At 39.2% G+C, this 14,323-nt stretch overlaps 1 protein-coding gene across 1 annotated transcript in view; it reads left to right on the forward strand.

Annotated features, from left to right (window-relative positions):
* The window catches only part of LOC107558027 (death-associated protein kinase 1-like), a 72,198-nt gene extending 57,997 nt beyond the window's left edge, over positions 1–14,201 (forward strand). The window contains exons 19-26 of the mRNA XM_016241626.1: positions 1,794–1,871; positions 3,677–3,893; positions 5,543–5,728; positions 6,369–6,566; positions 7,761–7,899; positions 8,101–8,221; positions 9,232–9,420; positions 11,292–14,201. Of these exons, the coding sequence (XP_016097112.1) occupies positions 1,794–1,871; positions 3,677–3,893; positions 5,543–5,728; positions 6,369–6,566; positions 7,761–7,899; positions 8,101–8,221; positions 9,232–9,420; positions 11,292–12,560 (2,397 nt within the window). The 3' untranslated portion in view covers positions 12,561–14,201. The remainder of the gene's footprint in view (positions 1–1,793; positions 1,872–3,676; positions 3,894–5,542; positions 5,729–6,368; positions 6,567–7,760; positions 7,900–8,100; positions 8,222–9,231; positions 9,421–11,291) is intronic.
* Positions 14,202–14,323: the final 122 nt, after the last annotated feature.

The following is a 14,323-nucleotide window of genomic DNA, read 5'->3' on the forward strand; positions in this document are numbered from 1 at the left end:
TAACTTAAATGATTTTAGCAAATGGCTGCAATATAACAAAGAGTGAAAAATTTAAGGGGGTCTGAATACTTTCCGTACCCACTGTATATATTTAACCCTACCATGTTTAGAATCTATGAATTAGTATTCGGATGATCTAATTGAGAGTGTATATTGTATGTTTATACCTACGCAACATATTAGTGTTCTAAGAGTCTTTAGTAATTTTGATCCAAGTTTCATATGCAAATTACCATGCTTTCAAACAAAGGGCCATAAAAACGCCCCAGTATCTCAGAACTCCCACTTGGGATTCCGGACTTCCTCATTGGACAAGCCCATCTTGAGAGGCGTGAATCTTTGCAGACTTTAAAGGCCGTACTTCATGTGACCCGCCCAGTCGGTGGTTTGTTGGAATTCTGAGAGGAGGTGAGAAAAACGCTCCCAGAAACCCTAAACTCGTGCCAGGCTTCGGCCTTGTCTTTTCCATTCATCAAGTTACTCTGACGCAAACTGGTTCTTTTCATCGACCAACTTCAGCAAGGATCACTGGGACGTTCAGATTGCATCAAGCCTTTCTTTCAGACAGACGAGACTTGCAAGTATCCAAACTTAGTCTTATTAATTGATACATTAGGTATCATTTTCACCTTGTTACAAAGGTGTGTTTGAACTAAGAATCTGATTTTTCCCTCAGGTGTAAATCTGCTGAATATGCAAATGGTTCCATAATTTCATTCCTTATTTCTCTTCTCTGTACTGAGTTAAGCTTTAACCCTTTCCTATTCCAACTGTATGCATATGTGTGTATGTGTATGTTAGACCAGGTTATGTGTTTATGTAGGATGTTAGACCAGATTATGTGTTTATGCAGTATGTTAGACTAGTTTAAGTGTTTATGTAGTTAATCAAATCTTACTTGTATCACACTTGACGTGTTTCATTGTTTGCTCATAACTGGAGTCACTTAATCTTGTAGCATAAATCTGCATGATTAAGTGACTCCAGTTATGAGCAAACAATGAAACACGTCAAGTGTTTCCAGGAAAGTAACATTCTTAGAATTGACAAGACAGTTGACCCTGAGAGGTCAGCTAAATATCTACAGCGAATCTAAAATATTCATAATTAATTTTAACTAGTTATGATTAATTATTCATATTTCCCATGAGCTGATTCGTTACATATATCACAACTCTTTTTCAAAAAGGGCTACAGTCAGGTGGAGCAAAATCACATGCAATCCCATGAAACTGTTGCAAATTAGTGAATGACTGTGTGCCAGGACGCCACACTTGTTCTGACTTACTATTTTATGGACTGATAATTACTTTTTTTTTTTTTTGTGGTGTCTTTTATATGCACTCATTTCGTATAAACAATCATCTGAATTGTCTTGAAGGCAGCATTAAACCTGTCATTCATTTCTGTCCCAGCCATAATCATCACTGTACCCGCTGTTGTAATGTACTGTGAGTCACGCTGTTAGGTGATATTCACCCTGTTCTTTCTTTCTCACTTTTCCTTGTTAGCTGATCACTTTCTCTTTTACACCCCTACGCTGCACTCTCTCTCTCTCTCTCTCTCTCTCTCTCTATCACTCTCTATATATATATATATATATATATATATATATATATCTCAGAGCTCTATTAGTGCGGGGGTCTGGTAAGACTGAGCAGATGAAAGGCTAACAGACTTTTATTTATTTCGCTTTACTCATTCATCTGTGTCACTGGACGCTGATGGGCCCCGCATTGCCTGTAATGTTCTAAAAGCTGCAGTTTATCCATCTCTGTCATTGTCTCTTGCAGGATGGAAAGACAGCGGAGGATCTCGCGATTGCACAGCAGCAGGAGCATGTAGCAGTGCTGCTGGCCAAGCTGAAAAAGGTGTGAGTCTTTGTTTATTATTCATCTCACTGAGACTCAAGTGACATTCATTTGCATCACATGAATGCTTTAAGGTTTATGAGATCCTTGTTGTATTTTATATGACACCTGCAAGAGATGTCAGTTTTACTCAACAATGACTCTCATCCCTCTGAAATGTATGCTGATTTGATAGTTTGAAAATAATTGTTTGGCTTTCAGAACCTTTTTTTACCCATTAATCTGCTATTAGTGATACTGGGTAACCCCCATTGGTTCAAAATCCAACTGTAGATGTATATCAAAGTTTGTCAAATGTTGTGAAATCCATATGGAAAAATGAATGGGAAAAATACTTTTGGAACCAAGGCCGCTGAAAAAGTGTACAGGCAGTGTTGCACTGTATAGTATCATGTTCCTACTATGATTTGTTGTAAATATACTATGGTATTCTTTAAAGTACCTTGGAATGGCATGTAAATATGATGGTACAATAATATGGAAGTCAATCATTACAGTGGTATTTATCATAACTGAAGCTTGCAGCCTGTCCTAATTAATCCCACTATAATCACCTTTATTTTGTAGTCCTTTATTTTGGCGAAAACATTTTCAAGGTGACTAAAAATAAATGTTTTTCCATATGCTAAGATATTTCAGACACATTTAATTTGGGCTTTAGTCTACATCAGTTCCCTTTCATGGGAACTTCGCACTGCGTCCTCTAGGGGTCGCTATGGGGAACGCCTCGTCGTGACCCGTGTCTGAAGCATACATTGAAAAAAAACCAACTCGTTGGCCAGCGACAGCCATGACGTCACTACCGGTGCGACTATGGTATAAATCGGTGCCGGGAGCTACACATCATTCTCTTCTTCGTCTTCATTGACTGTTCTGTTTGAAGCGTGCATTTCCAAGGAAAAAGTAAGAGCTATCTATTTATTATGGCGAGCACTAGTAGAGCATTTAGAAGGTGTGTGCATCCGTGTCAGCGCTATTTGACACCAGATGATACACATGATCTATGTGTTGTTTGTTTGGTCCTCGAGGGGGCAATCTGCGTGCATTGCGAGTTTTTTCCAATGAAAAACGTTCTCGTTTGTCTCTCTTTTCAAGTAAAGAGGGGCAGCCATCTGCTTCCCGCGGTTCAGGACCCGCCCCCATGAAAGGGAACGTCTCGGGTTACTTATGTAACCATGGTTCCCTGAGTAGGGAACGAGACACTGCGTCCTCTAGGTTTCTTGCCATGCTGCGGACGCAAGCTTCAGACGAAGAAGTGAATGATGTGTAGCTCCCGGCACCGATTTATACTGTAGTCGCACCGGTAGTGACGTCATGGCTGTCGCCGGCCAACGAGTTGGTGTTTTTTCAATGTATGCTTCAGACACGGGTCACGACGAGGCGTTCCCCATAGCGACCCCTAGAGGACGCAGTGTCTCGTTCCCTACTCAGGGAACCATGGTTACATAAGTAACCCGAGACGTTTCTTTTGAATCTTGGTCTTTTTAATGCTTCAGTCACTCGGATTTGATCAAATGTTCAGATGGTTTATTTATTAACCACAGGCTTGACTGTAGATTTTGAAAGTCTTTTAATTTGACGGTCACATACATGATTTAATATATGGCATTCAGCGTCTTGCTGTTTGCTTCAAACAGTGGAAAATGCTCAGTTGGAGGACTAGCTATTACGAGCCTATAAATTACACTCATTAGGATGCACTGAACATTCTCAGTCACATTACCATTATGTCGTTGGTCCATATGTCATATTGTAATGCCATTGGGATGTGTTAATGTATATGCCCTTTGTAACTGGTCTTACAGGACAACCATAAGAGCATTTACATCCAGCAGCTGCGGCCTACACAGACCCTCCAACCTCGCATCAAACTCAAGCTGTTTGGCCACTCGGGAGCAGGGAAGAGCACTCTGGTGGAGTCTTTGAAATGTGGCATCTTGCGGAGTTTCTTCAGGAGGAGGAGGACCAGGTTGACCAACCCTGTCCGGCACCCAGCCTCACCGGTCACCTCCAAACCAGCAGGTAGGGTGATGTGTTTTCCTTCATCTACAGAAAAGCTGAAAATTAAAGGAATTGTTCATCCAAGACATCAGAACATATTTGGAGAAATTTAGCATTACATCACTTGCTCACCAATTGATCCTCTGCAGTGAATGGGTGCCGTCAGAACGAGTCCAAACTGCTGATAAAAATATCAGTAGTCCACAACATGACTCCAGTCCATCAATTACCATCTTGTGAAGTAAAAAGCGGCATGTTTGTAAGAAACAAATCCATCAAGGCTTTTACCTTTAAATTGACATTTTTGGCCAAAATACCAGCCCATAATCCATAATGCTTCCTCCAGTGAAAATCCATCCCCTGTTGTCCTCTCACATCAAAATCAACCAACATATTTGTTAAGGACTGTTTTGGATTGTTTTCACTAGTAAACGGTGCTTGATCTGTGCATATTTCTCTCCTGATTCAAACGAGACAACTTTTTCATTTGAGAAAGCAGTGGTTTTAAGTTAAAAATGTCTTGATGGATTTGTTTATTACAAACACACAGCTTTTCGCTTCGTTAGAGTTTAATTGATGGACTGGTGTCATGTGGATTGTGGATTACTTGTGATGTTTTTATCAGCTGTTTGGATTTTCATTCTGACGGCACCCATTCACTGCAGAGGATCCATTGGTGAGCAAGTGATGTGAGGCTAAATTTCTCCAGATCTGTTCCGATGAATAAACTAACTCTTCTAAATCTTGGATGGCTCGAGGGTGAGGACATTTTCAGCAAATTACATTTTTGGTTGAACTATTCCTTTAAGCTTGGAAACTTGGAATATAGAGCTTTTTGTGGGCCAACTTTGTTCACTTTCCTCACTCATTCCCAGATCAACACACGTCATATAGCGCTATCCTTGGAAGGCGCAATCACATCAATGTAATGCGTTACACACAAAGCTAATGTTTTTCTCACAAATACTGCCACAGCCAAATTGAGGAAGTCGTCTCTGGTTTTCTGTGAGAAAAGTTTTTAGAAAGAACCAAAGTTCAGTGGAAAGCGTTGATTGTGCGAGACATATGCAGCACAGCGTGACTAACACTTTTGCAAGGTATAAAAAAAGAGTTTGAGTCATCTGACTCTCTCTCGTGTTATTTCGAACTAAAATGGCTCTTAGCACTTCTGTGTTTTTTTGGGGAATTTAGTTTTTTCCTGCTGAACTAATTTAATTATATGTGGTGATAGTGGCTCATCTCTTGTGGAGTTTTTTCAACATGCAATCTTTGTCCATTGCCAGCCCGCATCTTTAACCATAGGCAACAGTTCCCCTACTATGCAGAGAATTAATTTTTTTAAAACCTTGTGTATGTTTTATTATTAATATTATTAGCATTAGTATTATTATTTCAGAAAAAGGGAACCTTTACTAAATATTTATTTTTCTGTCAACACTGGGAAAGCTGGAATCAGGCCTTTAGCAAACAGCTCCTCCATGTGGTGGGTTTCCACATTTCATGAAATGATTTTGAACAGCTCAAACCCTCAAAATATATATTATTTATCCTTTACTTACAAATATATCCTTATTGTATTTATTGTTATCAATTATAAAAATTCATATAAAATTCCATCTAATTTACAGTCTTTCTTTTTGCTTCCTTGTTTGTGTGTTGTGTGCCTGTAGTGTCTGCCAGCATCTCTAACCTGTACCCAGGCTGTGAGAATGTAAGTGTGCGCAGCCGCAGTATGATGTTTGAGCCCAGTTTGACTAAAGGAGTGCTGGAGGTCTTTAGTCCTGTTCATAACGCTCTCTCCACGGCTGACGACACTGCCACCAAAGCCATCGACATCCAGAATGCCTATGTCAATGGTAAAAGAGTCATTTATAATAGATTTTTTTAGCACCTCTCAAAAAATATCTAGAGGTAGTTACTACATTATCTTATTGTATATTATCAACTGTATATGCCTTTTAAAAGTTGGGGGCAGAAAGATTTTTTAAATAAGTCTCACCAAGGTTGCATTTATTTGATTAAAAAATACAGTAAAATTAGTAATACTGTGATATATTAATACCATTTGTTTTCTTTTTTAATATATTTTAAAATGTAATTTATTCTTGTGATGGCAAAGCTGAATTTTCACCAGCCATTACTCCAGTGTTCAGTGCCACATGATTCTTCAGAAATCATTGTAATATTCTTTTTTATGCTCAAGAAACATTTCTTATTATTATCAATGTTGAAAACAGTTGTGCTGCTTAATATTTCTGTGGAAACTGTGACACTTTTTTGTTGTGTAGAAAAATCAAAAGGACAGAATTTATTTGAAAAATAAATCTTTTTTTAACATTATAAATGTTTTACTGTCACTTTTCATCAGTTTGTCTCCTTGCTGAGCAAGAAAAGCATTTCTTCTTAAAAATCTTTCTTACACCAAGCTTTGAATTATGTTTTTTTTTTTGTATTTTTTATTTTATTTAATGCATTGTATTATGTAATCATTTTCAGGTGTTGGAGACTTCATTATATGGGAGTTCTCTGGTAATCCCGTCTACTACTGCTCATATGATTACTTTGCTGCGAATGACACCACAGCCATTCATCTGGTCTTATTCAGCCTGGAGGAGCCTTACGAGACTCAACTGAACCAGGTCACATTCTGGCTCAACTGCCTGAAGGCTCTCATGCTGCCAGAGGACAACATCGGTATGTGCTTGTGTGTGTCTCCTGAGACTACAGTGTATGATGTATGGATTTTTTTCTCCTCTTTTGTAGAGGGCTTTCCATTACAATAATTACAGGGATCAGCTGAAGCTGTAAAGTCTGTGATTGAGAGGTCTAGAGAGCAGTTATACAATTTTTCTGTATTGAAATTAATATTTTTTTACTTGGTTACTATAGCAATAGTTATTTTGCATAGTGTCATTTATTTATTTATTCATTAATTTATTCTTACAAAATAATCGAATTGGTGTGTTTCATGAAAGTCATGCAATTACACCTTAACTTATCTGCATTTTTTAATTAATTATCATTCATCCGTCTCTGCACCTCTTTTCACCGTACTATTGAAATTCTCATTTCTATGAATTAAATGAACATTTACTAACATTCCTGATGGTTAGTTACAAAAACCAATAACCAGCTGTACAATTCCGTTACCCATAGCCCTGTTACTGTGAAAGTGCAGCTGTCAATTGGCTTGCACATTTTTAAATACATTAATTACATGATGTTACATTATTGTGGCAGACGAGTAAAGCATTAAATAGACATGACAAATTATGGCTTTAGAAGTCAATATATTATATATACAATATATTGTTTTATTTCCATGTCATTCAACACAAGTATATATTTGGCAAACATTTTTTTACAGTTGAGTTTGTCAATCTGTCTGTGGCCCGATCGCACACAATGCATTCTTGCATTCCATCTGCGCTATTTTTGCTTTGTTTTTCTGTGCACATATATACTAGATGGATGTTTTGGCTGCTGCGTCATGTCTTGCTGTTTTCACACCATGAGCACCATATATTTGTTCTCTGACAAAAGAAATTAGCTCATGCATTTCACTCGTTTCACTGTTCTCCATTCTTTGTGCTCCATTAATGCTGTTTGTAGTTTTCTCATTCTTGTCTCTCAAACTCTCTCTGGTCATTTCAGCCTGGCTTGCCTTTGCTTTCACTGTAGTGATGGTTGATGAATTTGTGTAAGTACTGTAGCAGGCACATCCATAGTGCTATGGATAACGCCAAAAGAGACTTCATTAGAGTCAGTCTTAATCTAGGAATCTAGTACTTGGTCTATGGTTCTCAAAGAGTTGAGTTGAAAAATGATGCATTGAGATCAAAGATGTGAAAAATAGATAATAAGACTGCCTCTGTGTTGTATCCACAGCCTTTGGAGGGAAGATCAGGAATCCACTGCGCGTGGTCCTGGTGGCCACACATGCTGACATTGTGAATTTGCCTCGATCGTTTGGGGGAGAGTTCAGCTATGACAAGGAGAGATCCCTACTTAGGGAAGTCAGAAACAGGTGATTAAATCAATATAAACTGTCAGTTTGAAGCCATGGGACCTACAAGGACAATATTTGGCAAAGTGATCAATTTAGTAGGACTGATTAGATAATACTGATTAAAGTGATTTGATAGATAAACACAATCTTAAGCTGCTACTCCGCTTTGAACGTGGTTTGTTTCTTTTAAACTGATTATAATGCAATTCTTTCTCTCAGGTTTGGGAATGATCTGCACATTGCTGAGAAGCTCTTCATCATGGATGCAGGAGCGTCCAACTCCAAAGACATGAAGCTGCTGAGAAACATTCTGTTAGAGCTCCGCAACACCATCATATCTGTAAGATCTTCACTCTATCTTCACTCTACTACACATCCCAGCACGTTATCATTTAAATTACCTAAATGTAGTATATACATTCAATGACCTGAAACACTCACTTTTCTGATTCTGATCTGAGTCTGATCTCTATAATAAAGCTCTCCTCTTCTCTTTACCTTGTCAAATATCCAGCACACACACACACACACGTGTGTTCTCTCTTTTAGAAATACACAATATCAAACACTGACACTCAGATCCCTCGCTAATACATTCTGCTCATTCTCCTCCTACTCTCTCACTCCTACACATACCTGTACAGATTACTTTCTCATACGCCGTTATATTGTGTCTGGATTTTTGTGTATATTATGAAGGAAAATTACTATTCAAAGAAGTTTATAGTTTAGTGCTCCTGTGGCTCAGTGGTAGAAGTATTGTGTTAGCAGCGCAAAAGGTTGTGGGTTCGATTCTCAGGGAACACACATACTGGTAAAAAATTTATATCCTGAATGCACTGGAACTCACTTTGGATAAAGGCGTCTGCTAAATGCATAAATTATTGTTTATTATTATTATTATTAAAGAGTCTGACTTTCATTTATCAGTGGTGGTTTCTACTATAGCTCCTACTTTTGGTTAAAGGGGAAAAAGCTCTTTAGACTTACATTTGACCATATTTCAGCATGAGACTATCATAGATACTTGGGGGTCTGTTCTTTTGACTGGGGCCAGAAAGTAATTACCTAGCAACCACTCAGAACAACTTAGCAACCCCATTGACACGTACACACTCATATTTTTTTCAGAAATGTAAAATTGCTTTTCTCTCTCTGTCATTTTCACAGACCTGCAGGCCGATGACTCAGCTGGCAGAGAAGCTGTTGTCCACTCGGTTCTTTTGACTGGGGCCAGAAAGTAATTACCTAGCAACCACTCAGAACAACTTAGCAACCCCATTGACACGTACACACTCATATTTTTTTCAGAAATGTAAAATTGCTTTTCTCTCTCTGTCGTTTTCACAGACCTGCAGGCCGATGACTCAGCTGGCAGAGAAGCTGTTGTCCACTCTGCCTTCCTGGAGGAAACTGAACGGGCCAAACCAGCTAATGTCATGGCAACAATTTGTTGTGGATGTGCAAGAACAAATCAACCCTCTAGCCAGCGAAGAGGATCTGCGGGAACTGGCTTCACAACTTCACAGCATGGGAGAGGTGTGTGTGTGTGTGGGTGGCCCAGTGAATGTGTGAGAGTGTGTGTGTGTGTGATGATGAGCAGATTAATAAATATGTATGCATATGCATGAATTATGGGCATATTGCTGTAAGTGTGTTTGAAGTAGTTGCAATGTATCATTAATTATAATGATTATTTTCATACATTCTGCTATACTACACGCCCCTGCTATTAATGCCACATCCATTACTTCAAAACCACTCAAAGTATACAATGCAGAGCATCTACAAACATGTTTTTATGTGAATTCAAATGAGTTGGTGGGTGTCAGCAACTGAAAAGGGGCCTTTTCAGTCTATTGACCACCCACAACCATTACAACAACAGCTTCACCGATAGAGAGAGCAGGTGAATGAGTCATTCTCATCAGTATTATTCATTTGTGTTTTCAGCAGCAACACTTAAACTCATTTTAGGGAATGGTTTGATGCTGATGGGCTGAAATGCCAAGCTGTGATTCAGCTGTTTACTTACATAAGATACTCTATTTAAGGGGCTTCAGCTCCCTTGTATTTAACCTCAGCCCTTTTCAAATCTGTTATGTCATTTCTCTTCAAAGAATAATTCACACAAAAACAATTCACATCAGCCTGTATGACTTCTGTGAATCAAAATGAGAAATATTGAAGAATGTACTGAAAGTGCACGAGAATCTGGTCTGCCAAGCTCCAAAATGACAAAAAAAACAACTAACGGCTGTATAAATCATGTTTCATAAAATATTTTCATATAACGTGTTTGCTGTATTCGAAGTCGTCTGAATTCATAAAATAGCTCCATTTAATGAACCGACCCAAATTAAAGCAGCACTATGTAACTTTTGGCGCTCTAGCGGTTAATAAACAGAACTGCACACATCCCGCGGAAGAACATTCCAACCGGAGCTACTTCTCTAAGTTTATGTCTATGGCGATTCACGCAGGTATGTGTTACTCCGCAGCGGTGACGACCCGACCAGGCTACAATAGTCCAAATATAAGTACTTATTATAAGTGTACCGTAGTGATTCGGAATAAGAAAAAAACGCGGTTTGGAAGATGAATTCATGATGTACTCGCTCATTTATACACATTGCAAATTTTGAACACAGAAAAAGTTACATAGTGCTGCTTTAAAGGCATTTCAAGTGCGCCCCCATAAGCGATATACATCTACTGATGATTAATCACATTTATTTGAAAAAGAATACGTGAGTTGAGCCCGAAAAGTGACAGTTTAACTTTAGATGGAACACATCTGCTGAAATGTTATGGAACCCACCTAAAGGTCTGTTCACACAGCACAAATATTCAGCACAAACTTTCGGTAAAGTGTAAAAAACAGCAGACATACTGAATAAAAATGGAAATTTAGTATCTGACAGTAAACTAGAAATGCAGAAATACATATTTACCATATGTACGTGTTTTTAAAAAGCCGTTCAGATTTTTGTATTCATACATCACCAAATACAGAAGTACAGGGACTAGAGAACTGGTTCCAGATTCTTTTCTCTGCTATTCACTGGTGCTTTGCAAAAATGTCTGTTCTTTAGTGCCACCAAGTCATATTTTTATGTAACAGTAGCACTCTGGGCATGTGACCAAAAGCATGAATCTTATTGGTTGGCCAGTTTTCTTGTTAGTTTGGTTGAAATCAGTTTAGAACATCGTTACATAAAAAAATGATGCCTTGACGGCATGTGCATGTTTGTGACGGTCTGAACAGATGCATTAATAGTCATTCATTTAAAATGAAAAATTTCATCTCACCGAATATTTGTCTTGGGGTGAACAGGCCTTTAAACAGAAATCTTAGAATCACCCATTTGCTTGCACTCAATCCGTTTTATTCCCTTTCTTTCTTCTAGATTAACATCATGCAAAGTGAGACTGTCCAGGATGTTGTCCTGTTAGATCCTCGCTGGCTTTGTAGTAACGTACTTGGCAAACTTCTCTCGATTGAAACCCCCAAAGCGATCCACCACTACCGTGGCCGCTACCGTGTGGAAGAACTCCAAAACCTGGTCTCAGAAGGTGACATTGATGAACTTCTCCAGGTGCTTGACGCCATGGACGTATGTGCCCGTGACTTTGCCAACCCAGGAATGGTCGACATTCCTGCCCTCATACGCACAAGTGGCCTACAGCACACCTGGACGGATGAGGAAGATGTAGAAGGCGAGGACACTTTGCTTTACGGTGGAGTGCGAGTAGTGCCTGCCGAGCACTTGGCACCATTCCCTTGTGGACTTTTCCATAAGTTGCAAGTTAACTTGTGCAGGTGGAGCCGGCAGCAGAAGCCAGAGGTCGAGGCTGAGGATGTGAGGTTGTGGAGCGGTGGAGCTCGGGTTGGACTTGGTGGTGCTGAGGCACTGGTTCTGCTTGTGAACCATGGGCAGGGCATGGAGGTACAGTTACGAGGACCTGACTCGGATCCCGGCCGTTGCTATGCTTTATTGGACACGTTATGCAGCATGGCAGAGGGTTTGTTAGCTGCTACATTACCCGGTTTGCTTACCGCCCGACATTATCTCAGCCCTCAGCAGCTGCGGGAACACCACGGCCCTGTTATGCTTTACCAACCGAGGGACTTTTTCCGCACTCAAGCACGAGGCGAGAACGCCCTGTCGAACACCATGGGTGGCTATCGTGAGAGCTTTGTCAGTATCGTAGCATTAGGTTGCACCCATGTCTACAAACAGGGCAGGCTTGGAGGGGAAGTGCCCGTGGCGGAAGTCAGTCACCTGGCTAGACGCAAGCTCTGCCGTCTGCTGGACCCGCCAGATGCCCTTGGGAAGGACTGGTGCCTGCTTGCCATGAACTTGGGCCTTAGCGAGCTCGCTGCTAAATACAGTTCTGGTACCAATGGGACTCCGCCTGCAGACCCCCTTTCCCTTCCCAGTCCCACAGCCTTGCTCCTGCAAGATTGGAGCCAGCAACCCAATTCAACCATAGGCATTTTGGTAGCTAAGTTACGAGAACTTGGCCGTCGGGATGCAGCGGATTTTCTCCTTAGAGCTGCACCAGTGTTCCGGGTCAACTTGGAGATTCTGGGCACCCCACCAGAGCCCTACAGCCCGGTGTGCAATGGGGGCGGCACATCCTACAACTCCATCAGTTCCGTGATCTCTCGTTAGGACGTCACTTGTGTCTGTAGAGAAACTTGCAGTTTATCGTTGGAGTGGTGTTAAATCTCAAGCTCCCTGGTGTCCTGAGACAGAAGTATTTGAATCAGATACTCAGCTCATGTCCATTTTGTTGCCCTTCGCGATTTCTGAATGTTCATTCTTGGTGTCTTTGAAAAGGTGCCTATGTACTTTTTTTTCTGCAAATCTTTTATTGACTGTCCCACATTCCCCAATGTCCTTATTGAATGAAAAATCTGCAGTTTGCAATTACTTTTATATATTCGGACAGCTGTTATAGGGAAATTATGCTAAATTTGATGACCGCATGATAGATCACTAAGTGCTTGGCAGCATTATTTAATAAACGACTCAAACTATTGAGTGCCTTGAAGATGGTAAACTGTTGACAAAGAGCCATCATTGTAGATTTCAAAATTGGATGTGCACCTCTGCAAGTGTTTCGGTGTTTACCTGTCTTATGAAGCTTTTAATTAACTTATCTATTACGCAGCAATAGATTTACACTTTTTCTCAAACATACAAAATTGGGTAATTTGTATTTACTACCTGAATGTTCCTTATTGCAACTACAATGCATCATTATTCAGACAGAATTGTATTCGACTAATGAAGCACAAACAAACATGCTAAACCTTCTTTTAAAAGTCGAAATACATGGGAAATTATTTTAAAGTGTGGTTCCTAAAATCCCTCACATTTGTCTTATTCACACTTATTCACTTTTGTGAAATATTACGGTTCTGACTACCTGTCAAATGGAAATGCTGAAATATTCCAGGCACCTACATGACAAGTAAGATTTAATTTTTCTTTATAACAGTTATGTCTGCTGCAGTGTCTTTGATAAGCATGATCTTTGTTACAATTGTTCAGCTGTTATTTCAATATAATCTGTTTCTTACATTTACACTGTTGTTGAGTGTTTAAGAATTTTATTTGGAACAAATAGTCATGTGTATTCTGTACACTGGAGAATTAATCATAAAATGCAATTTTAAGGGATTTAAATGAGGCAAAAGTGTCATAAAATATGTTGACATTTGCATTGAAACTTAAAAGCGATGCCATTCCTCCTGTCTGATTGTACTGAATGTGGTATATTGGACACAAATGAAGTGACAACTTGAAAACTGTAGATGGCAGCAAAGACTCTGTTACATCTAACACATGCTATAACTCTTGCTCTCCTTTGTATGAGACAGTTGCAGTTTCATCACCTTTTTTAATGTCCAAAAAAATTCAAAGAACTGTTCCATATTATATTTTGGGATGGATCTATTCTCCAACCTTTCATCATTTCCCTTGCAGGCTTAAAATCACAAACTTTTCTAAAAGGGAATTGGACATATTGTGTTCTCTCATTCCAAAAGGCACATTTTTATATTGTGAATAAGTCGATGTATTATGGAGCTCTTTCTCTGTTTAGCTGTGGTCAAGGTTCATGGTTGCCCCTCTTAAGACTTTAACAGGGTAAATCGGAGGGGAATTTATCCTGGTGTATTTAAGACTTGTAGTCATCTCTTTGCACAAGACCTTCACATTATTTCTCTATTTATATTATGTTCGCATGTCTCTGAATGCCATGTCCTTAATACTTCCTTAAACTTTACAGTGTACCACTTTTTTATAATAAATTGTTTACTCAATGACTCTCTTCAGTGTGTGTTTTTTTTTAATATTCAGTTTATGCAGTATTTTTCCATTTACATTTCAAAAATTAAAAATAATGTTTTTTTGTTTTTTTTTATTAA

Source organism: Sinocyclocheilus grahami, unplaced genomic scaffold (genome assembly GCF_001515645.1).
Source record: "Sinocyclocheilus grahami isolate Dianchi unplaced genomic scaffold, SAMN03320097.WGS_v1.1 scaffold629.1, whole genome shotgun sequence".
Lineage (NCBI taxonomy): Eukaryota > Metazoa > Chordata > Actinopteri > Cypriniformes > Cyprinidae > Sinocyclocheilus > Sinocyclocheilus grahami.